Genomic DNA, 26,288 nt, shown 5'->3' with positions numbered 1-26,288 from the left:
AGCTGCTTCAAGGTGCAGTGTGTGGTATCGGTGTATTTTGGAGTCCTCTAGTGGTGAAAGTTTCTCCTTCCATTTCGAAGAATTTACAGAAGCTACGGTGGCCTTCAAGGACAAGAAGCTATAGTTACTAAAGATGGCATCATCCACCACTGCCTCAAGTCCTTCCAAAATATCAAGTGATGAGGTGAAGATGTATTTAGTTATTTATTCTATAGTACTTCTTCTTCTTGGTCTTCCAGCAGGTGCATTTCCCCAGGACGCCCACTATATATATATAAAAACTCCTATATATATTAAAAAAGGCACAATCTACGGTCATAAACACTAATTAAAACATAATTATGAATATTGTATCCCGTTTCTACCAATTCCGTTCTCAAAAACTCCACTATATTCTACACACTGTACCTTTAAAGGCCACCAGCAGAACACTGAAGTACAATCACAGGCAATAATGCAACTTATGTGAGTAATTCATGTAATGTAAGTAAATATTGTTTTTTATGCATATGTTCACATGTACACTATGTTTATATTCCTGGCAGCACTTGAATATTTTGATGTTTTCCCTTTGTGAATATGGTTGATATTTATATGCAATTTAAAATAGTTTGAAGGACATTATTTTGAAGATAAAATCAATGTTTTATAATATATATTTGTCCCTATATTTCAGTATCTGTGTTGGCTTGTTTTTGTCTATTGTTCTCGCTGAAATTGTCACTGTTATGTTGTGGATTTTAAAATGTAATGCTTAAAGGGGCACTGTGTAACATTTTAAGTAATTTATTAGATAAAATCAATATCCTCATTCATAAATATGTCCTTATTGGTGTAAAATCACCTCTGCCAATAATCTGAATTATCCACCTGAGCGGAGAATTACAAATATTAATATCAAATTTTGTACATTGATGTTTTTGGAATGTCATCAGGTGCATTGTGTAGAATTTAGAATTGTTCTTGTCCTTGAAGGCCACTGTAGCTTCTGTTATTATTCAAAAGGGGTGGGGTTACCCAGGGAGCATTGCATTCTAGAACTTTCTTGATGATGTCATATTACACAGGGCCCCTTTAAGATGAAGAAAATGAGTGTCAAACGTTGAGTTGTAAAGAGCCTACTATGGGATCAGTCATTCAATGCTGGTTAATGTGTTTTTACTGGATGTGTCTGTATATACACAGAGTAGTAATGACAAAGCCTTATTTATACCCTACAGAGATTTTAAATAACAAGATGCAGAAATAAAACAAAGATGCAACTTAAATGTAATGCGGATATCAGTACTGGATTTATCTCACTTGAACTTCTATCGGCATTGTTTTGATGTAAAGTGTGTGATTTTTGTTGACAATTTTTCTTTTTCTTTACTTATTTTATTTTTATTTTACTGAAGGAATTGAAATGATTTGCTGTCATGCTTCTATGGTGTTCACCTAGGGCTGCATTCAGGTCACGTGGGAAATAAGATGGTTTTGCTTACATAAGGTATGGTCATCCAAATATCACTAATGCCAGGTTTCTCTCCTTTCAAAATAAAATGATTGCCAAAATGACGTTAAAGCAATTAAGCGTTTAAACGAGTTTGACAATCTGATTTATAAAATATATTTGCAAATCAATATTTCTGTGTTTGCTTGTTTCTTCTCAAATGTATTTCCTATTCACATGGTGAAGCATTTGAAAAATGTCCCTAAATGTATTTGGAGTTTAGCGGATCTGCAAACTTCCGATGCCTTTTAGTACAATTTGGTGATTTTTGAAACAACAGCATTGGAGTTGACCAGTTTAACTATAGCAATCATAAAAGTGAATTTTTCCTTATTAAGTCTTTTAAGTAATACTGTATGTCACAAAGAATATACAGTTCTGTATTAAAAACAGGCAATATCGGGGAGCCCTTAGCTCAGTTGGTAGGGCGTCCCCCCCCCGGGCCGGGCCCAGCAGCAGACCCGGGTTCGATTCCCACCAGCGGTCGTTCTCTGCATGTCATTCCCCTCTCTGCCCCATTTCACCTCTGTCTCTTCCCACTGTCAAATAAAGCATGAAAAATGCCAAAAAAAAAAAAATCTTAAAAACAGGCAATATTACTGCTACATTCTGTAGGGGTTTAAAATCAAATGATGAGATTGTGTTTTTGTGGGTGCATGGAGATGAGGTGGGACTATATTATCTACACAAGTTAGGGCCTTGCAGAGAACGTTTGAGAACCACTGAAGATCATAATGGAAGATTGTGTATTCTTACCGACAATCAGATGATCTCGTTATGGTTAGCTAGTTCCTGTCTTGGTAATGTAGGCCTACCCACAGACACAGTTATATCAGAGCGAACAGGCGGCAGACACACAGCAGAGGGCTTGTTTTTTCGTCAGCTGGAGAAACTTTGTTGAAAAGGGACGAGACGGGCTGACGATGGCTGGTTTGACGAAGGTTTGCCTGTTGATCTGGACCGTGTGTGAGTGTGTGGAACGGTTTACTTTGCCTCTAACACGTTATGATATTGCTATTGTAGTCTGGTGAAGATGAAAACGAAGAACAGGAGAAAGTGCAGATAAGTAATAAATATTAGAGTAGGCCTATAAAAAAAAGTATAAGAGGTGTATTAGCCAAAAAAGAATTTGATATTCGTTCAAACATTACTGGAAAAAACTGTAATATGATGATATTCATTAGTTAAAAATATCACCATATTCACCTGCAGTGTCTGTCTTTAATACATTGTTTTGTAAAACATAATAATAATTGCTCTTTTTGTCTTTATTAACCTCAAGGCGCTGCAGTCATGTTATCAAAGTCAGAGAGTGATTCTGGTGAAATGGAAGAGTTATGTATTATATATGATTATTCTGAAGATATCTCCATGGTTACAGTCGTCGAACCACATTACGGTGGGGCAGCATCCTCTCTTTTCTCCTCAGGTAACCTCAATCTCTCCTGGTGCATGTACACTTACTCATGATAGGACAGTATTTTACATCAGGCTGTTGATATAATGTCCGAACGTCTCCCCTAATGTAACATAAGCCTGACATGATGATAATCTTGTCTGAGCTTCATAATAATACTCAGATTCTAATAATGTTGGTATTGTTAGTAGATATGTTAGCTGTTAGCTTTGCCAGTTTCAGTTTTTTAAAATCTGTCCCTATGTATCATGCTTTGAGAACCCATTATTTAACGAAGCGACACAAGATATACTTTGCTCCGCCATTTTCTAATATGAGCGTGCTTTTAAAAGGTGCTACGAGGAACTTTTAAACATTTCTGAAACAGTCTATTTTTTCCTCTGATGATCATAAATTACATGTAACAGCAAACGAGACCATCAGTGCAAAGAATACTATTTTTATATAGTTTTTCATAATGCCTTTGTCATGGGTATACGCTCACCAGCTGGCGTGGTAAAAACACTCCTGCTTTTGTCCAAAGAGGGTGCTAGAGTTAACACATACTGAAAGTTCCTCGGAGCACCTTTAAGATAACATTTTCCCTAAATTATGTTTTACACTGTAGTTGCATTTCGATGTCTTGTTACCTGCTAACTCCTCTTCTCCTCCACAGGTCATCTCATCCCAGTTTGTCTGCTCACACTTCTCCTCGGCTCGTTCATCTTATCTTAAAACTGGGGTGGAGAATTTGGGGAGAAAATAGCAGTTGGGATAGAGATTTGAATCCAAATACCTCGACCGCTCCACTTGTTCTCTTTGGTCCCTCCCCTATGGTTCCTCCCTGACACGCTCTACACCAACAACGTCGGTGCCAAAGTGAATGGACAGTCCCAACAGCCAATAAGAACAGAGAATTGGATTTTTTATTTTATTTTTTTAAATCGGAGCCTCGCTCTGATTGGTCAAAGTGTACCGCTCATGTTAATTTTGACCAATCAGAAATCACATACCCCAGCTTTAATAAAAAAAAGCAATTTTATTACGTGCCTGCAAAATGAACAAGTCATATAATGCCTCAAGTCAATCCAAATTCATCACAGAACTTGAAAGGTATATCTGCATAACACATGAAGTAGCATATCTCCCAAAGCGTTTTTTTGAGCCCTACACATAGGGGGCGCCACAAATGCCTAGTTTTCTGCTTATTTGCTATAACTGTAACATAAAAGTGTTTTGCTTGCATTTTGACTACATAGAGGGGTGACATTTTTTAAAACTTTGAAATCTCTGAATCTGTTTGAAGTTTTATATATATTTTTATATTCTTATTGCAGTTTGCCTGTCTGCAGATGATGCCATCGTTTATCTCTGATTAGCTCCTGATAGTAACTCTGATTCAATGGACCGCTTTTGGTCGAATGCTCTGTCTCCGCAAATGTATTAGGAAAAATGTTAAATGAATAAACTTTGATGTCATCTTTGATTAGCAATTTATTATTCAAGTTATATTAATGGATTTTAAGATGGTACTAACTCATTTCACTGTTTCCAGTTTGGAAAAATGCCTTTCTTAGTGCTTAATTTAAAGTGTAGAATCGTGGGGGCGCCCTTAGCTCAGTTGGTAGGGCGTCCCCCCTGGGCCGGGCCCAGCAGCAGACCCAGATTCGATTACCACCCGCGGTCGTTCTCTGCCCCATTTCACCTCTGTCTCTCTGAACTATCAATAAAGCATAAAAATGCCCCAAAAAAAATATATAAAAAAAGTGTAGAATTGTAATTTTTACTCATTAACATTTACTTAAGTTATTTAACAGATTTTGATTCCATGTGAAATGAGATTCTCAATTCAGGAATTCGAGCTTTATATTGCAAAGCATTTCTGACATTATACATATATATTGTCATTATTGATGCCACTCTACAGTACTCAAGAATGGTCTCTTTTACTTCTTTTACTTGATTACATTTAAGTTGCAGTCTTTGCATCAATACAGTATAATATGTTGTGGTATTTCTACTTTTGCTTCATTGGAGGATCTGAGAACCTCTTCCACCAAAAAGTTTTAGATAATTTCCTCAACTTGTAGGGAATCATAAAACTCTTCAGCTGATCTGTTAAAATAGTAATACTATGCACAGTGATTTTAAAAAAAAGTTTTAGCATGAGTCTGCCATTCTGTAGTGATAAGTGTAAGTTGTAGGCTCCATGTGGCTGTTAAAGATTGTATATGCTGTGTGTTGTATGTTGCTGTGTGTGTGCGTGTGTGTGTGTGTGTGTGTGTGTGTGTGTGTGTGTGTGTGTGTGTGTGTGTGTGTGTTAGTACAGAGCAGGTGGAGTTGATGTGTTTCTGAGGTGAAAGCTGAAGAGTGAGTGAGCATCCTGTGTTAATCTAGCGATGTGGTCGATGACTCACTTCCTGAACTGTGACTGAAACTCAGAGAGATTTATAGGGCGAGAGAGACGGAGAGATGCGTGTTAAGAGAGAGATGGAGAGAGAGAGAGAGAGAGAGGGATGGAGACGAAGAGAGAGAGAGAGAGAGAGAGAGAGAGAGAGAGAGAGAGAGAGAGAGAGGGAGAGAGAGATAGAGAGAGAGGGATGGAGACGAAGAGAGAGAGAGAGAGAGAGAGAGAGAGAGAGGGAGAGAGAGATAGAGAGAAAGAGAGAGAGATGGAGTGAGTGAGATGGAGAGAGAGATGCGTGTTAAGAGATGTAGAGAGCGTGTTAACACAGACACAGAGAGACACACAGACCACTGGGGGTGGAGAGGAAAAGGTTAGAGTAGTAGGCGGGAAAGTACAAGAAAACACAGAGTAAAAGTTAAGAGGTGAAAATTAAAAGTGATAACAGGATAACAAGATATATGATACACGGACAAACTTTTGTGGACCCCTAAATATTATAACTTGCAAACCATATGCTGTTTTTCCCTGGCTTAAGATGGGCCTTCGGGGGGTGACTAGAACCATACTACCATATTGTCTAAAGTATTGCTTAAGATGTATTAAACTTCAACTTTTTTTTTTTTACATACTTTTGTCAATAAAGAAAAAACTATGGGGTTAGATGGGTTCCATGGCAGGACGCTTTGAAAGTTTTTCCCCGCACAAAATAGGGGAAAATGAATATAGCTAGCTCTGTATAGAATTGAGTAGCATAGTCATGATGGGAAGTGTTGAATCAGCCAAGATGAAAACCACAAAATTGTAAAATAAAACATTATCTGATGTAGAATGAAGGATGCTATGGCAGAGACCAAACTACTACTATTCTGTGTCCACACTCTTTTGCAAATATAGAAAAACCGAGAAAAAGAAGGAGGGAGAGAGAGGGGGGGGCAGAGAGAGAGAGAGAGAGAGCTGCAGAGATAGGAAGAGAGAGAGAGAGAGGGGGGGGACTTTGACAGAAATAGCCCACAGCTCATAAAGAAGTGAGAGAAGAGGAAGAGGAACAGGGTCGTGGCAAATAAGGAACAAAATTAAGAAAATAAAAGAACTACAAGCTGATGCAAATCCACACACCATCTCTTTTTAAGGAAACATTTTGAAAAGGGAAATCCGTCACCATGATGAAACTGTGCCTCTGCTTCCTCGGTGAGTTCGGCTCAAAATACTTTTCACCACAAGACTTCAAAACGGTTTATAAGCTTTTGTTTTTGGTACTGTTGCTTTCCAGAGTTTAAATAAAGTTATATAAAAGTTTAATTGATTGATTTAAGGGGGAAAAAAGCAGAAAATAACTGAATTGAAGTGAATTTTTATGAGCAGATCAGGGTTTCCTGTGATCGCACGCATTCAGAAATTCAAATGTTTTGAGGCTCAAGCATCAACTTGCCTTGATGCTAGTTGAATCAGATGCTGTAGAAAGCACAGAGCATTCAAACCTGATGGCATATAGTCAAGACATTTTAGTGAAATCTGTAATTTAGAATTTAGTTGGTTCCCCAAATTCTTAGGCTTTGATTTTACTTCAGGGTTCATTTAAGGACTCTGGAAGCTCTGCCATATTCAGGAAGTAACATGGAGCGCGACACACACATGTAGCAATGAAGATAAGAACTTAGCGATAAATAAAGTGAGTTATCAGAACATTGAAAAGCAAAATCACACTCCAGGAAACAGAAAATTAACTATGCATTTCAAATATTTCATAATTTCCAAATTATGTAATTTTATTGTCACGTCATGGGTGGAAGAGTATAATTTATCATCATTTATTATTCAATATCTTTATATTGGAGGTCGTGGGGTAATGGTTACAGCGCCCGCCCATAGAGGCTCAGTCACACCCAAAAATAATCTTTAAAAAAAAAAAATTATAAAAAATATTTACTATGATACTTCAAAGTCTGTACGTATAATCAAATATAATGCACATTATTGGAGCATCATTTTCACTATAAATTCCACAACAAGTCTTATTTTCTTAAACCAGAGACAACACGCAGCGCTACTATGGAGTATTTTGATGGCTGATAAATATCAAATAATTTTGCTATGAAATGAATCAAGAATTATGAATGAATGAATAATGAATGAATAATTTATTTCAAATATGCAACAACAATACAATAATAAAAATGCATCAACAGGAGTCAGCACTAGTGACTCCTGCACTGATAAGGCCGCCAAGCACTCTATAAAAATGCCACAACATATTTGAAAAGGGGAGAAGTAAAAACTTGTTCAATCCCACCCCACTTCTTTAAACAATATTAACAGGTCATATATCAAAATCAAAACTCAAAACTACATGTTTCCTTCAGACTAATTTCTCATTTTCATGATATCAATTCTATGTATCAACACTTGCATATGTACACCATACCGATGCACATAGATACACACAAGCGTACAAACAAACACTTGCATATCTGTACTCCATACCAATACACATAGATACACACGAACGTACACACGAACACTTGCATATCTGTACAGCATACCAGTACACATAGATGCACACAAACGTACCAATACATAATCCTACACATACCCATGTTTCCTACTCCCTGACACACTGAAAATGTCAGCCACTGCCAGCACCACAGCAACTGTGGAGTCAGCCATCGCAGAAGGCCGAGCCACCACAGCACGCGACACCACCCTTAAGACCAATAGCTTACTGCTGATCACACCGTTAACTAGTCATGTTAACAAGCAATGAGACGTCAAAGCCCTCCTTCATTACTGTAACTCTGGAAAACCATCTCTTTGTATCTTCTTTTAAACTGTTTCATGCTTGGACATTGCTTGATCTCCATATTCAAACTGTTCCACAGCTTCACCCCACAAATTGAAATGCAAAAGCCTTTCCTGGTTGTTCGAATGCTGAACCTGTCAAAATGTAGTTTCCCCCTCAAATTATAAGTAAGGTGTCTTTCATTAAATCATTTTTGAATATTATTTGGGATTATTTGAATCAAGAATTATTAAGCAACAGTTTCAGGTTCACTAAGGTTCAGCTATCTCAGTAGATGGAATACGTCTGTAGATATAAAGTTAAAGCTTTCACACATGATATGATTGTTTTATCGCACATCGGCAGCTTTTACCGCACCTGTCTGTCAGCTCACATTGTCTCACCAGCGTTAGTCTTTCTCACACATATGAAAACCTGTTGCTGCAGCAGTCAACATCATACCATAGTCAACCATTTACTGTAAACTACTGTATAACTGACTGTTCTGCCTGTTCTCACTAGAATAGTTTTTTTCTTTTCTTTTTAAAGATTATTTTTTGGCATTTCCTGCATTTACTAGTAGACAGTTAGAAGAGACAGAGATGAAATGGGTCAGAGAGGGGAATGATATGCAGAGAACGACCCGGGCTGGATTCTAACCCGGGTCTGCTGTGAAGAGGACTGAGCCTCTATTGGGAGGTGGGGGGAGGGGGGGACTTTACCCACTACACCACAAGCGTTTAGATACTTTACTCCTTGTTTTTTAGACATTCAACACCAATTACACCATAAAGAAAACTGATGATGCAGCATAGTTTAGCTTTAACACAATTTCCACTGGAATGTATGTTATATTATCTGGGTTTTAGAGACTAGAATATGAAATAAATTAAATTTTTATGACAATTCTTATTATTATATTGTGTGCGCAGGTAAGTGTTTATTCATTCTCTTCTTGGTCTTTAGCTAACATTACATACACATTTTGATTTCTGCATGACAAAGTATTTCGATAATTTTGTCTGTTTATTTGATGTATCAGTACATTAAATGGAGTTTGGCTTGCTTTGCCTAATAACTTTTTTCCTTCTTCGTTTGTGTCTCAGTTTTAGCCTTTTCTTCTCTTTCCAGAGGACAAAATGACACCAATGATTCACCAGGTAAACCGTCCTCTACTTTACTCCATTATACTATTCCACCTTTCTGAAATCCAAGACCCCCAGATTCCGAGCAGCCTGCATGGAGTTTTTGGAAAGACTTTTAAAAGGTGTAGTCAGTGATTCTGGAGAACGCTTGTTGTCAAAATCACTTTTTATCAAAATCAGTGAATATCTCCTCATGATCCGCTACTTTTACAAGATCGGTCTTATGTAGCGCTCTGACACCAGACTGGAACCTGTTAAAACCGCAATAACTATTGAATAAAGAAACCAGTTAGGTAGAAATTACTTTTTCATAAACTTATAACAAAAAAGACAGTTTTTAGATTGTTCTGGAGTTGGATATTGACAGGGGGGGTCTGTCTGTCTGTCTGTCTGTCTGTCTGTCTGTCTGTCTGTCTGTCTGTCTGTCTGTCTGTCTGTCTGTCTGTCTGTCTGTCTGTCTGTCTGTCTGTCTGTCTGTCTAACCTGCTTCATAAACACTGGGTTGTTGTTCTTATGTTTCAACGTGATACAAACATTAGATTTATTCAGTAGTAGGATGTTAATCTACTCCCCTGTACTCCATTGCACTCAAATCTAGATAAATATAATTTCCCCGTACCTTAAGTTAAGTGTGTGTGTGTGTGTGTGTGTGTGTGTGTGTGTGTGTGTGTGTGTGTGTGTGTGTGTGTGTGTGTGTGTGTGTGCGTGTGTGTGTGTGTGTGTGTGTGTGTGTGTGTGTCTCCTCCATGTCTTAACACAGAGTCCGATGTCCCTACCCCAGCCCCGCTGTCACCGGATGTCACTCAAAATGAAGAGTCCGTCTCTGTGTCGTTACCTCATTCTCCTGTCAATCAAACATCAGAGAATGCAACACACCCGCTTCCAACAAACTCCACGGTAACAGAGCCAATAGAATTTATGAATGAATGAATGAATCTATCTATCTATCTATCTATCTATCTATCTATCTATCTATCTATCTATCTATCTATCTATCTATCTATCTATCTATCTATCTATCTATCTATCTATCTATCTGTCTATCTGTCTATCTGTCTATCTGTCTATCTGTCTGTCTGTCTGTCTGTCTGTCTGTCTGTCTGTCTGTCTGTCTGTCTGTCTGTCTGTCTGTCTGTCTGTCTGTCTGTCTAACCTGCTTCATAAACACTGGGTTGTTGTTCTTATGTTTCAACGTGATGCAAACATTTCTGTGATCTCCTGTTTGTTTTCACTATTTTATGTTTTATTTCTTATCAGTTTTTACTTTGTGTTTGTATTATTTTAACATGTTAAATAAATGGACTTGATACATCTTGGGCCTGTTTCACAGACATGGATTAAGCCATTAAGTGTTAGACTAAATTGTACTTTCAAAGAACAATCTCCATTCAAGATTCAATTTAGTCCAGAAGTAGCAATTAAGTCCAGAACTAGGCTTAATCCATGTCAGTGAAACTGGCCCATACTTTGTTAAATGTAAGGGCTTTCATGTACAAAACTTTAACTTTTAGCTTAAATACCTACTTCACCAGTGGGAATATGAAGATGTATTGAACTCTGAGATCCTATGTAGTATAAATGTGCAACCATTTTAGAAATCGGTTCATCCTAGCCTGAGAAAAGGCAGAAAGAGTGTTTTATAGTCTCACTGTCTAACCCTACATTTTGTCTTACAGGTGACAGAAGAATCAGCAGGGACAACAGAGGACATGGTTAAGCCAACAGTGGGAGTGACTGGCAGCACAGCAGGGCAGACGAATGCCACAGTCATAGTGCCGGGGGGCCGTACGATGGAAGCCAGTGGTGACTTGACAACCACTGTTTCAAACACGCCATCGGAGCCGGGTTAGTATCCTGCTGCTGTGACGCATAACAGACAGACAGACAGACAGACAGGAGCTCTGTGTGTCTCTGTCTGTCTCTTCCTGTGTGTCCAACCACAACCACCACATGCACATATTCTCTGTTACTGCCTGCAAGCTAGCTGCTACTGTTATTCTACCAAGCAACAATACCAGTGGGTGTGTGTGTGTGAGAGAGAAAGTGAGTGAGTGAGTGAGTGAGTGAGTGAGTGAGTGAGTGAGTGAGTGAGTGAGTGAGTGAGTGAGTGAGTGAGTGAGTGAGTGCGTGCGTGCGTGTGTGTGTGTGTGTAAAAGTATACAGTATAGGGTCTTTCATAATGTTGCAAGAGTCCAATTTGAATTTTACATGGAGATGTACTTTTGTATGTTCAGTACCTTCTGTTGCCCACCAGATGGCAGGAGACACCAGAAACTGAGATTGTATTTGTTTGAACAGATTTACTGAACCTCAAAGTACTAGTGACATTAACCATTGTTCTGTCTCTTTCAGTCACAACTGTAGCCCCGAGGAATTCCTCCTGGGGTAAGGATGTTATACTATTACTCTACTTTTATTCTTGTACTGTTTATCAAGGCAAACCAAAAGTAGTAATTATTTTACATGATGTGTTTTTAAAGTGTTAAACAAACTTAGTGGCACCATTAAATAAATACTACAAGAGCTAAAACAAATAAATAAAAACAAAAACAAAAAGTACCTATAGGGGAAGGTGGGGTGATTTGTGCATTTTGGAAGTTGCAAAACCCCTTGTTTCTAGAAAACCGTGGAAGAAATTGGAAATGTGACCACATATTTAAGAAGAGCCATCCATTTGACTCATCCTGTAAAGAAGGGAGACACAAGGAATAAGATATAAGCACATTTAAGCTCAAAAAACTGTGTTTTGCCTTTCAAAGTAAAATTTCCATGATCAAGGTTTTTTGATTATTGTGTCTGAACAATTATAGACACGTTTGAAAACATTTGACACATGTTTTAGTGCTTTGGTATGCTACACTTTGAGTCTATATAGTTAGCACAATGTCAACCCTAAATTGCTGCATCATGCCTATTATCCAAAATTCTGGGGATGGGGTGATTTGTGCGCAAGGGCCTGGGTGAGTTATAAGTAAGTAAGTAAGTAAAATGTATTTATAAAAGCACATTTATGACAGTTTGCACTGTCCAAAGTGCTGTACATAGTGCATTCAGTAGGTAAACAATGAAGGTAAAATAACAATAACCAAAATAAAAGACGTAAAGCGCATACATCCACATAAACACAGATAGTAGTGCAGAGGTAAGATAGTTAATGGGGAGGAAACACCAGGGTGTACATATGGGTTTTGAGCCTTGATTTAAAGGCAGAAATGTAGGGGAATCACATGTCAGGTGGCAGTTGGTTCCACAAGCACGGAGCAACTAGTGCAAAGTACATTTCTGAGAGTTGTGCCAGTGGCATGGCTGTATACGCTGGTCACCAAAAGAAAGTGATTGTCTACAGTAGCTCAGAAGAGAGTGACATCTCAATTCCACTTAACGACACCACTGATGAGAGTTCAGATGGCCAGAAAGATGATGATGGTGACTTTGTCATTGTGACACAATGACGCACAAATCACCCCACGTAGTGGGGTGATTTGTGCGACAAGACAACTTTTTTTCCGAAAGCTATATTTCTTAAACAGTTTATTCCAGATCCAAAGTTTTTATTGCCAGGGATGCACAACATCCTGAAATATATGTACATATTTGAGTTGGAGACATAACTGTCAAGGCCTCACTTTAAAATCACTTTGAGTAAAAAGTTGCACAAATCACCCCACCTTCCCCTATAATATGATTTTTTGCTGTCTTTGAAATCTATAAATCAACCAATAATTTGAGACATTTTTCAAACTCTACTTATTTTAGCAATTTTGCATAATCATAGAGTAATGTTGAACACAGCCATTTGAGGTAATTTTTTTTTTACCAATTCATTTTCATCTTTTCAAATATACATAACATTACAGCATTAATAAGCCCCAATGAGCCCCCATACAACTGCTATTAAACTGAAAAAAATGAATAAAAATGAACCTGTCTGTCTGTGTCTCCAGGTTACGTCATCCTGGTTTTCATCATCTTGATCATCATCGCTCTGTGTGTCATCCTCTACTTCCTCAGGAGAGTCTCCAGGGTGAGAGAACAGGAGATTTTTTTCCTAAAGATTTTTTTTGGCATTTTTATGCTTTATTGATAGTGTAGAGACAGAGTTTAAATGGGGCAGAGAGGGCAGTGACATGCAGAGAACGACCGCGGGCTGGAATCAAACCCGGGTCTACTGCTGGGCCCGGCCCGAGGGAGTGTGGGGGACGCCCTACCAACTGAGCTAAGGGCGCCCCCGAATATGAGATTTTAAGATAAATTTTAACATATGCAATATAACACCTTATTGAGATTTTTATTTCAAACACATTCAACACCCTATTTGCTTTATCATGTTACAGTTAAAGCTGCACTATGTAACTTTGGGTGTGTCAGAGAGAAGTGAACATATTCTAAGGTTTATTCTCATAACTGAATAAACAAACTTTCCTCCCAGGTAAAATGTGATCCCTGGAACACTGTTTGAAGTTAGAAAGCTTCCTGAAAAGTTACTGTTTCACTGTTGTTGTTGTTTACAGCAGCAGGGCCCACAGTTTGGTTTACAAACATATTCTAGTCTTACGTTTGGTTCCAGGTTCCTCAAAATACTTTGATTAAAGATGATAGAATTATTCAACACTAAGAATTACATGCAGAGAAAATATGTTTTGTAAACTAACTGCAGGCTCTGTGATTGTAAAGAAGTCCCCCTCCTCTGAAACTACATAGTGCAACTTTAAGATATTTAGTTTTACATACTTGCTTGCATTTTATTTATTTGTTTGTCCAGTCATATTCCTTCGACCTCCACCGTCCGAGTCCCGTAAACAACCTCAACGAAGCCACCGGCACATTTGAAGCAGTCTACCTGGATGACCTAGGTGTGTACGGTTATGGTTTAAATTACTTTAAAGCTGCAATGTGTAGAAATTGTTGGAATATTTCTGAACAGGAAGAATAGTTGTCACAATGGTGACAACTAATGGGGATCCAACAAACAATAAACAATAAACAATAAACAGACTTGGTTTAAATGGAATATATCATACTCACAAGTATATTTTAATTAATGTATAATTGCTTGATAATTGTGTTTTTTCAGTAGCCCAGAACGTCCAAACTTAACCGCCTCATGAGTTTTTATATATAGTCGGCGTCCTGGGGAAATACACCTGTTGGAAGACGAAGAAGAACTATAGAATAAATAACTAAATACATCTTCATCTCATCACTTGATATTTTGGAAAGACTTGAGGCAGTGGTGGATGATGCCATCTTTAGTAACTATAGCTTCTTGTCCTTGAAGGCCACCGTAGCTTCTGTAAATTCTCCTAAATTCAGGGGTTAGCAAGGGAGCGTTGACATCTAGAATCTCACCACTAGATGCTGCTAAATACTCAGATATTACACACTGTAACATGACTAACAGAATCATATCTTAATGCTTTGGTTTGTGTGTGTTGTGTGTAGGGATGTAACGATATGAAATTTTGGGTACGATACGATACGATACGATATTGCGATTGATATCACGATATCACGATACGATATTAAGCGCGGAATTCATTTCTACCCCCTCAAATTAAATGTTGTACCGCTGATTTAAATAAAACATAAACGCAAGAATAATTCAAATTTTTTATATCTTAATATGAAGAAGAGATTTCTGAGAGATTTAAACAACTTATCACCAAAACAAAGACACTGCTTCTCTACTGCTGTTTTTAAAGAAGCTTTACATCTATATTTTTCAAACTGAAATAGGAATTTTAAATCTAAACTTAATTTAGTCACTTGTCTGTAACTGTAAAAGTATGTATAAAATAAAAATAATTTAAATAGTGTGATAATTTCCCCATTTATTTATGTTTTATTTGCTTATCAACTCTATTTTTGCAAGCCATGCTTTTACCTTATTAGGCCTACATTATGACAAGCACAATTAACTCTGTAAAATATTTATTTATGATTTTTATTTGTTATTAACTTAAATTGCAGTCTCAAAATCAATGTTTTTGCAGTGCACTCCTCTCCCCCTCCCTTCCTCACACTTTCGCAACGTCACCTTCATTTGACCAAAGTAGTGTCACCTAAGTTTGACATAGTAGGGATTCCATAGTATTGCGCAACATGCTGTTAGCTACTAGCCCCTTTTACACAGAGATTGCGGCATATTGACGGAACAACATCACTCCAATATGCCGGCTTTGCTTGCTTCTGTGTTATTTACACAGAACCAAGCACCGCCGGCCTGCTGGCGCATCAGTAGTCCCTTTTACACAGCGCTCCGGAATGAAAGAGGTGCTTGTAAACAGCGTCAGGTGTGACGTAAACATTTAGCGCCGCGCCGGTCAGCTGCTTTACAACAACAACAATGGCCGGTGAATTGAGAGCAGAAGTGCTGGAGCTTGCAGTAAGAGGGCCGTATTTTACTGTCCCCACGATGTGCCAGTTGATCTCGCTACGTGCTGAGTCCAACATCACTGGGACAGTTAACCAAACTGACTAAATCAATCCGACCGCTTCACCTCTGTGTGTGTGTGTGTGACAGGTTGGTTGTGAGCGAGTCTCTTTGTGAGGGCAGCGATCTGCCAATCAGACATACACATACACACAGTGTGTGAAGTCACGTTACTGTAGACAGAAATAAAGTGTGGATATACGCTTAGACTTAGGATAATAATAGCGGCGGCGGAATGTGTTAGCAAAACAGTAGCTCTGTGGCTAACAGCTGAGCCGGAGCCTTCAGTCAGCTGAAGCAGACAGTCTAGTGGGGCGAGCAGACTATTCCCCGTTACTAGGTCGACCTTCAAGCTGAACAAGAGCCCTCCGCTGCGCGTCGGGCTCCTGCTTCAGCTTGTCGGTCTTTATTTCTAGCAAGTGACCCGTTCGCTATACTTTATCCCTTACTTAGCCTAGCCTAGCTTTCCATTGTACAACTTCTCCTGGGCAGAAATAGACTCATACACTCTGCAAAATGAAGCGCGGGGGTTTGGATTGAGCAACGGACCTTATGATCAGCTAGATTATACACCGTTCCTTTTATTTGGTGATTTTTACGGGACATCAGGCCGCCGTGGTTAATGTTAAACACACGTCCTTCAACTGCTAACATGGTCGCATGTTTAGAACGTAGACTATGGAACGTCAAACGCCCCCCTGTTCCGCAACAACAAGCTGGAGCATTTAAACAGAGAGGCGGAACTGATCGTGTCGGGAATCTTACTACCCCCCGAGGTAGTAAAATTCCCGGAACGATCACTCGCACCTTTCTTCCCTCGTTCCGCAACTGTCGCATTTACACAGCTGGGGGGAGGGCCGAAAGGCCGGCATATTCCCGGCTTTCACTGGCTGTGTAAAAGGGGCTACTGTCTGCTGAGTTCACGTGAAGTTGTGATGAATATATCAAGGATCTTTGGACTTATTTCCTTCATCTGCCTTTCACGGAAGTTCGCCGACTTTACCGGGGATTTAACGCGCGGTGGCGGTGGATTCTATTCTATTCTGTTCTATTTTTTTTTTTATTTTATTTTTTTTTTATAATCTCATTTCCTCACGTTCGCCTGGATTCATAATGATATAATTGACCCGCGAGCAACTTTCTCTTCAGTCTGGTAAGCTAGTCGATCTTTTTCTCTATCTCTCCCTTTTCTCTTTCTCTCTCTTCTTTGCTGCTACGTGACTCAATGTTGTGAAGCTGCACGCGCTAGTGTAAACAACGGCCCACGTGAGACGTGACTGTTCAGTTTAAAGTTAGAAGTCATGTTTCAGTGATAAGATGTTGTGTCAATGTGTTATTGTTTGGTTTCCAATGTTGGTGTGGCCCATACAGTGTTAGATTGAGTGCTACGTTTATGACAACGTTGCTTACCAGACTCTCCACAATGACGGAGCGCATTTACCATGCACGCTCGCCTCAATACCGTGACGCGGTATAACAAGAAAAAACTTACGGTTGACATTCGTGGCCTTTTCATATCGCGAACGACCGTTTTGCGGTATATTGTTACATCCCTAGTTGTGTGTGTGTGTCTCAGATCGCCCGGCCCCTAAAGACCAAATGAACTCAGATGACCTTTCACCTCCTGCAGTCGCCAACGGCACAACACTACCGGCAGAGGAAAAGAGTCCCAATGAAGAGAGTGGTACAATACATTTAATTTATTTTTATCATTATTATTATATTTCTAATATTTCATTTGTATTATTATTTATTTATTTATTTATTTATTTATTTATTTATTTATTTATTTATTTTGTTATTTTTTTTTAAAGTTAATAAAATACATTTATGACGGTATGACTGAGTGTGAACGAATTGAACCAGGAAATGTAAAGCGTCTTTGAGTGCCTAGGCAATAAAGCACTATATAAAACCTATCAATTATTATTATTATTATTATTATTATTATTATTATTAAATCAAACAATGCAAAGACATTAAATATATTTATTTATTCCTAAAATGTATTTATTTTCCCCATATTTATGCAAAAAACTAAAAATACAAGAAATGGAGAATGAAACATGTTAGGAGATAAATGGAGGAATTCACACAAAGGTAAATAAATACAAAATTTTAAAAATTAAGTTCTGTCCCTTTTGAGCAAAACAAGCACAAGATATAGGAAACACAAGCTGCATGTCTCCCATTCAGGGGAGGATCTGGAAAATGTTACATGGGGTGGCGAATGGGGGGCAAGAGGTCTTGGCAGGGGGGCATGGGAGGACGGTAGAGGGAATCCCCATATATATTATATTGATCATCATTTCTGATAAAATAAGACATTTGTAGCCTATACCGTAAGCCTACATAGCTTACCCTATACAACACATTGCTACAACAGAAAACAGGCAATCATTGAAACATGTTATTTTGAGTGACATGACATTTCTCTGATTTGAAGCTTGTTGCTTAAATGTTTTATATCAGGGCAGAAAAAGATCAAATAAAGATTTTCTGAGGTCAACTCTGATTGTGTTTTATATTAATCCTTTAAAATGAACAATAATTATAATACCCGATACTTTTAAAGCACTTTCTAGAACTCATATTTGGGGAACTTGATGAAATATTCTGTCGTGGTGTTGTCAGTGTATAGAGGTTGAGTCAATGTTCCTCTTTCTATTAACCTGTTGATCAATAGTTTCACCATCGTCTCCACAGAAAGAATATCAACAGAGTCTGGTTTAATAAGAGGACATTGCACACACACGCACACACAGTTAGGTCACTCACACACTCACTCACTCACTCACTCACTCACTCACTCACTCACTCACTCACTCACTCACTCACTCACTCACTCACTCACAGACAGTTTATTAAATCACATCAAATCAGTTTTATTTCTAAAGACAAGACACACACACACACACACACACACACACACACACACACACACACACACACACACACACACACACACTCAGTCCTTACCTTGGACCACCTCTGGCTCAGAGCGATGCAGGTGTTGGCCATGGTGGGCATTACATTAATTACAAATTTAACTTTAAGTTAAATTGGTGTGTTTAAAATTCACAAGGGTAAACTGACTTCACCTTCAGATACTCGGTGCAGGTTAGTTACTCTTCACGGGCGCTGACTCGCTGTGTGTGACAAACTGTGTGATCGCCGATATGCGCAATTGCGCATATGATGCAGGGCCGTGGCTAAGTATTTGAGAGGCAGGGCATGAGATTGGGTTAGAGGGTTAGGGTTAGGGTTAGAGGGTTAGGGTTAGGGTTGGGGTTAGGGTTGGGGTTAGGGTTAGGGTTAGGGTTTGGGTTAGGGTTAGAGGGTTAGGGTTAGAGGTTAGGGTTAGGGTTAGGGTTAGAGGGTTAGAGTTAGGGTTAGGGTTAGGGTTAGAGGGTTAGGGTTAGAGGGATAGGGTTAGGGTTAGGGTTAGGGTTAGAGGGTTAGGGTTAGGGTTAGGGTTAGGGTTAGGGTTGGTTAGGGTTAGGGTTAGAGGGTTAGGGTTAGATAGGGTTAGGGTTAGGGTTAGGGTTAGAGGGTTAGGGTTAGGGTTAGGGTTAGGGTTAGGGTTAAGGTTAAGGTTAGGGTTAGGGTTAGGGTTAGAGGGTTAGGGTTGGAGGTTAGAGGGTTAGGGTTAGGGTTAGGGTTAGAGGGTTAGGGTTAGGGTTAGAGGGTTAGGGTTAGAGGGTTAGGGTTAGGGTTAGGGTTAGGGTTAGAGTTAGGGTTAGGGTTAGGGTTAGGGTTAGGGTTAGGGTTAGAGGGTTAGGGTTAGGGTTAGGGTTAGGGTTAAGGTTAAGGTTAAGGTTAGGGTTAGGGTTAGGGTTAGAGGGTTAGGGTTGGAGGTTAGAGGGTTAGGGTTAGGGTTAGGGCTAGGGTTAGAGGGTTAGGGTTAGGGTTAGAGGGTTAGGGTTAGGGTTAGGGTTAGGGTTAGAGGGTTAGGGTTAGGGTTAGGGTTAGGGTTAGGGTTAGAGGGTTAGGGTTAGATAGGGTTAGGGTTAGGGTTAAGGTTAAGGTTAGGGTTAGGGTTAGGGTTAGGGTTAGAGGGTTAGGTTTGGAGGTTAGAGGGTTAGGGTTAGGGTTAGGGTTAGGGTTAGAGGGTTAGGGTTAGGGTTAGAGGGTTAGGGTTAGATAGGGTTAGGGTTAGGGTTAGGGTTAGGGTTAGAGGGTTAGCGTTAGGGTTAGGGTTAGGGTTAGGGAATGCAAAAGTTAGGGGGGCAGCTGGGGGGCAAGGCTCTTCAGTGGGGGGGGGGGGGGGGGGGGCGGCTGCCCCTCCTGCTCCCCTGTAGAACCGCTCCCATTGACTAAATTCTTAAAAAAAAAAAAAAAAAAAAACATTAAATCTCTTTTTACCTTTCCTTCTCTTCCCCCACTCATTCCAGCTCAGAGCGACCAGCCCAATGCAAACGGTGTGGAGCCTTCATCCCCCACCAGTGACACCTGTCCCACATCAGACACAGACCCAGCGGACAAGCCCTCCAGCCCGTCACACAGTAACATCCTGATATTCGACGCTATCATGGAGGAAGCCCAGAACGTAAACAACAACAACCCATGTAAGACACTTTATGTCGATACAAATGCAACATACAAATGAGGAAATTGGACATAACGTTTGCATTAAAGGGGCAACACACTGATTTAGCATTGAACTTGCAGAAGACAGTCAAATTAACTCAAACTTGTACTGCTTGTAAAGACCCACTGCTTTTATACGCCATACCCTCAGTAAGTTAGTGGGTGTTTGAAAATGGGTACATTAAGTGATTTATTTTAAAATAAAAAAAGGAAAACAAGTGTATTTTACAGAATATCTTGGAATGAATATGTCTCAATCTAAATTCTCATAGTAAGACTTCTTTGTGTCCCGGGGTGGCAGTGCACTGGGTTACAGGGTCGGTGATTCGATCTCCCGTCTCCCCACCACATGTCCAAGTGTCCCTAGGCAAAGAGACACTGAACCCCACATTGCTCCCGATGGTTCAGAGAGCGCCTTGCATGGCAGCTACTGCCATCGGTGTATGAGTGTGTGTGTGTGTGAATGGGTGAATGTGGTAAGAAATGTAAAGCGCTTTGGGGCTGAGAAAATCAGCTAAAAGGTGCTGTATAAGTCAAGTCCATTTACCATTTCCTCCTGTGTCCCTCTCTGTAGCATTGAGCTGCATTGAGCCGTTTGTTGAGGTAGACCTTGAGGACCCGGCGTGGTGCGATCAGCTGCTGACCTCTCCCCAGGCTCCCTCCTCCGTCCTGCCCTTCACTCCTTTCTCCTTCTCATCCTCCTCTTCCACATCCTCGTCATAGCAACTTCACCCACGATGACGTAACCACCCAGGCAACAACATCATGGAGGCGGCAGCAGCAGCGACCCAATGAGATTTTTTTTTGTCTTTTTAAAATGCCAGGATTTTAAAATCACAGGGATTTTTTTCGGTGAACAAACTAAAAGCAGACACAGACACAGACACACACACACACACACACACAGACACAGACACAGACACAGACACAGACACAGACACACACACACACACACACACACACACACACACACACACACACACACACACACACACACACACACACACACACACACACACACACACACACACACACACACACACACACACACACACACACACACACACACACACACACACACACGCACAGCTGCCATAGTCACTCACTTACTCACACACACACACACACACTGAACAAGCTGATGAATTTGTTTTATCTTTTTTTCCGTTTTGGTGAAACAAAGACATTTTATTTAGTTTTACACATATTTGTCAGAACTTGAGACACGCAGCTTGAAACCAAAACGTTTTGTCAACTGGACAAATTTTATTATTTTGTGTTGTTTTTTTTTGCTGCAGCTTTTGTAATATTAAACTGTTTCAATAAAATGATCAAGGAGCCTGCTCTGAGCTATGGAGTCCTTGAGTGCTTTGTAGTATGAAAAAATAAAAAATAAGGAAATATACAGCTCTGGAAAAAATTAAGAGACCAGTCTGGATTTTGTTTTTATCTTTATCTCTACATAACTTCATGGAAATGCTCTTAATGACAATATTTTGGGGGGGGGAATTTGGTAGAAATTTTGTCAGTAGTTTATATTAAAAATCCAAAGTCCGTAAATCCGTAAGTAATTGATGCTGTAGAATTCTAGTGAGTATATTTTTTGGCGATCTGAATATTTCATGCACACGTTTTACTGAATAAGCCCAGTCATTAAAATGTCATATCTTGATATATAATTCCTTCTTTTTTCTTTCTTTCATACGATAAACCACTTACAAAAGTATCTCTAAAAAATAGTTCAAAAGGCCAAGTCCTATCGAATTCTGATGGAAGGTGGTTTTCCTTTACAGCCAGACTTTCAGTAGAGTCCATTGAGTTAAGCCGAGAGAGAGAGAGAGAGAGAGAGAGAGAGAGAGAGAGAGAGAGAGAGAGAGAGAGAGAGAGAGAGAGAGAGAGAGGGAGAGAGAGAGAGAGAGAAATAAATAACCTAGTATCTTCAAATCACCCCAATGAAAGTCAGTTTATACTGGTACAAGTGCAAAAGTGTAAGTGTTTAAGAAAAAGAGTGTAGGATCAAACGTAGAGTAAAAAGAAACACTTCAAACGGACAAAGTAAGATTATCATGCTGCCATCTGGGATTCCTCCCTGCTTTTAGGAGAATCAAAAGTAAGTTTGTCGTTACTTACAAATCGTCACCCTCTTAAAATAATGGCCTAAGTCATTTTTTCAGTGTTTTCAGGAAACACAAAAAACTTAACCAAAGATTGAATATATGATATTCACTAATAATTTCACTCAAACAGGTTATGTCAAAAGATGACTCTTGACATTGTAATAACAATTTCTGTCAATTATGTAAGATATTAGGAATAAACCCTTTATAATAATGTTTCACTTGTGACTTAAGCCATTTTACACACTTGTGAAATGTCCTTGAAAAAAAAATTAACAGTAAATTTTGACTTAGGCAAAATAAAATGGCCTAAAACACACTTTTGACATTCTGGTAATATGGTATAATGGCCTATGTCAAGTAAAATCACATGATCTGTTCAACTGAGGATTTAGGCCATTTTACCAGAGGTGGCCAGCATCATGAGGAGCTGATTTGAGCAAAAAAAGTGACTTAGGCCATTATTTTAAGAGGGTGACGAAATGTTTTTTTTTTTAGTTACCCCCCCCCCCCCTCTCTGCAGGGCCAGCAGAGCGTGCTGTAGTGGTTAGAGGAACTAGGTCAAAGGGCCCCATCCTGTCAAACTCTGCGGTAGAGTCTTTTGAGTTGAACCCATAGATAGTATATAAAAGGTTTAACCGAGAGAGAGAGAGAGAGAGAGAGAGAGAGAGAGAGAGAGAGAGAGAGAGAGAGAGAGAGAGAGAGAGAGAGAGAGAGAGAGAGAGAGAGAGAGAGAGAGGGGAGAGAGAGAGAGAGAGAGAGGGAGAGAGAGAGAGAGCGAGAGAGAACAAAAAAAGTAAGTGGGGGCTGTGCTCACACTTTGGATTAACAATGTTCATTCATTCAGCTCATTAACCCCCCATTGACCGAGCCAGAATCCGAGCACTCGTTCGTGGGTAACATGATTATCGTAGATCAGGGGTCACCAACCTTTTTGAACCTGAGGGCTACTTCATGGGTACTGAGTCATACGAAGGGCACCCAGTTTGATACACTCTTCTGAAATAATAAATTTGCTCAGTTTGCCTTTAGTTATATATTATTATTAATGGTTAATGATACTCATCTATGTGAAGACACTGATCATGTTAATGATTTCTCACAATAATTATCAACAATGACTTAAAAAGGTGGGAAATAGATTATTATGCTATTTTTAGAACAGGCCTGCGGGCGCCTCATATGGTCCTTGCGGGCACTGTGTTGGTGACCCCTGTCGTAGATAGAGGTACGTAGTATCTCCTCCGGTATGTTACCCACGAACGAGTGCTCGGATCCTGGCTCGGATTCTTGCCCTGAATCAGGATCTGTAGATGCGTATGTCAGATCCGTTACATCATCATCCTCGATCAAACGGACGAGACCTGGCAGTAAAAAGAGGTGATAATATGAAAAACACAACAGCGAGTAAAAATATAAAACTAATTAAAAATTTAAAACAGATGTAAATTGTAAATCTTATTGTAAATCTTACCAAGCTGCGAGGCTGTGACATGAGCTATCGGACGGAGTCCTACCATTGCCGCTTCTAGAGAAATGAGTAAGGAAAAATCTTGGTTAAGGAAATTTATATATTAATAAAAGGTTGAGAGACAGAGAGAGAGAGAGAGAGAGAGAGAGAGAGGAGAGAGAGAGAGAGAGAGAGAGAGAGAGAGAGAGAGAGAGAGAGAGAGAGAGAGAGAGAGAGAGAGAGAGAGGGAAAGAGAGGGAGAGAGAGAGATAGTGAGAAAGAGCTTACCTACCAAGGCCATCTTGCTGTCTGTTTCCTTTCGGCTGGGATCCTGTTCTGAATTGAGTAAATATTCGGCCCATAACCCATACCAATTTATAGTTTGTTTTTGCGCTCTTTTGGTGTGTGTGTGTGTGTGTGTGTGTGTGTGTGTGTGTGTGTGTGTGTGTGTGTGTGTGTGTGTGTGTGTGTGCGTGTCCAATCAGGAATGCTGAGTGTGTGTGTGTGTGTGCGTGTGACAAATCGATAGATCGTGGGGTTTCTGTTTTTTAATATAGTATAATAAGAGCTTCGGGGGTTTGTTTTTAAAATACCCTACCAATAGAATCCGGAGCGGCATGCTTTGTATGAAGTATTTCTTTTATTGTTAATTGAAAGCGTGATAACGCCTCCCCTTCCTCGCCACTCAATTGTTTAGGAACAGAGTTCAATTCTGGGTTTGGTTGTTTTTTCAAACAATAGGTGTCACGCATTTTACAATTTACTTTGGAGATCACTGTTTTGATCAGGCCAAACAGTGTTAGGATTTTATTCTCCCAGGCCCCGCTGTGTCAAACAGGTTCACGTCTCGCCAGCCGTGAGATTAGGTCACACAGCCCCCCATATATTGACAACTGATGAGAAGTTTTAACACCGGAGGGGAGGGGCTATGGTGGGGGCTATGATGACGTCACACATTTTGACAACTGATGAGAAGTTTTTAAGGGGGTGAAGGGGGGCTATGATGACGTCACAAATTTTGACAACTGACGAGAAGTTTTTAAGGGGGGTGAAGGGGGGTTAATCTGACAGCTGACGAGAAGTTTTTAAGGGGGGCTATGGTGGGGGAGGGGCTATGATGGGGGGAAGAGAAGGGGGGGGGGGGGTAATCTGACAGGTGATGACAAGTACAAATCGTCACCCTCTTAAAATAATGGCCTAAGTCATTTTTTCAGTGTTTTCAGGAAACACAAAAAACTTAACCAAAGATTGAATATATGATATTCATTAATAATTTCACTCAAACAGGTTATGTCAAAAGATGACTCTTGACATTGTAATAACAATTTATGTCAATTATGTAAGATATTAGGAATAAACCCTTTATATTAATGTTTAACTTGTGACTTAAGCCATTTTACACACTTGTGAAATGTCCTTGAAAAAAAAATTAACAGTAAATTTTGACTTAGGCAAAATAAAATGGCCTAAAACACACTCTTGACATTCTGGTAATATGGTATAATGGCCTATGTCAAGTAAAATCACATGATCTGTTCAACTGAGGATTTAGGCCATTTTACCAGAGGTGGCCAGCATCATGAGAAGCTGATTTGAGCAAAAAAAAGTGACTTAGGCCATTATTTTAAGAGGATGACGAAATGTTTTTTTTTTAGTTACCCCCCCCCCCCCCCCCCCCCCTCCCTGCAGGGCCAGCAGAGCGTGCTGTAGTGGTTAGAGGAACTAGGTCAAAGGGCCCCATCCTGTCAAACTCTGATGGAAGGTGGTTTTCCTTTACAGCCAGACCTGCAGTAGTCCGTTGAGTTGAACCCATAGATAGTATATAAAAGGTTTAACCGAGAGAGAGAGAGAGAGAGAGAGAGAGAGAGAGAGAGAGAGAGAGAGAGAGAGGAGAGAGAGAGAGAGAGAGAGAGAGAGAGAGAGAGAGAGAGAGAGAGAGAGAGAGAACAAAAAAAGTAAGTGGGGGCTGTGCTCACACTTTGGATTAACAATGTTCATTCATTCAGCTCATTAACCCCCCATTGACCAGGCCCCTATGCCCCCACTTCCCCTCACAGACAAGCCCGCCTTAACCCTCATCCTACCAACCTATTGGGGGAGGGGCGCCCGAACAGCCCATATAAAGTCTCTTGTTTCAGAGCAGCGGCCACAGAGGAGAGCTGCTGGATCTCAGAGAGCAGCAATGGAGGAGGACAACCAGGACGACGTCCCCACGAGACAAACAGCAGGCTCGAGCCACGCTCAGGTCAGTGGCGGTTACTTCACTCTGTTTAGAGATAAGATCCGAGGAGCATGTGTCAGCGCTCTCACCAGCTATCGGCTAGTTCTGCTCAAACAAAGCAAGGCAAGGCAAGTTTATTTATATAGCACAATTCAGACACAAGGCCACTCAAAGTGCTTTACAGGGGCAAGATTGAAATACATAAAACACATTAGAAAAGTGAATGAATAGAAATAGAACATCTGAATACAATAAAAGTGC

The 26,288-nt window shown here is 39.9% G+C and overlaps 1 protein-coding gene across 1 annotated transcript; it reads left to right on the top strand.

Moving 5' to 3' along the window:
• The first annotated feature begins 6,335 nt into the window (after positions 1-6,335).
• LOC307269218 (uncharacterized protein) lies at positions 6,336-21,106 on the top strand. Its single transcript, XM_080052091.1, has 10 exons — positions 6,336-6,483; positions 9,178-9,231; positions 9,977-10,113; positions 10,893-11,061; positions 11,569-11,601; positions 13,161-13,240; positions 13,979-14,069; positions 17,226-17,333; positions 20,044-20,217; positions 20,814-21,106. Exons 1-10 carry the CDS (start codon positions 6,456-6,458, stop codon positions 20,960-20,962), a joined length of 1,023 nt encoding a protein of 340 aa, XP_079908217.1. The 5' UTR covers positions 6,336-6,455; the 3' UTR covers positions 20,963-21,106.
• The last annotated feature ends 5,182 nt before the right edge of the window (positions 21,107-26,288 follow it).

Source organism: Ammodytes marinus (genome assembly GCF_949987685.1).
Source record: "Ammodytes marinus genome assembly, chromosome: 23".
In the NCBI taxonomy this organism is placed as follows: Eukaryota; Metazoa; Chordata; class Actinopteri; order Uranoscopiformes; family Ammodytidae; genus Ammodytes; species Ammodytes marinus.
The sequence above is the reverse complement of the archived record's forward strand: the minus strand, read 5'-3'. Positions and strand labels throughout refer to the sequence as shown.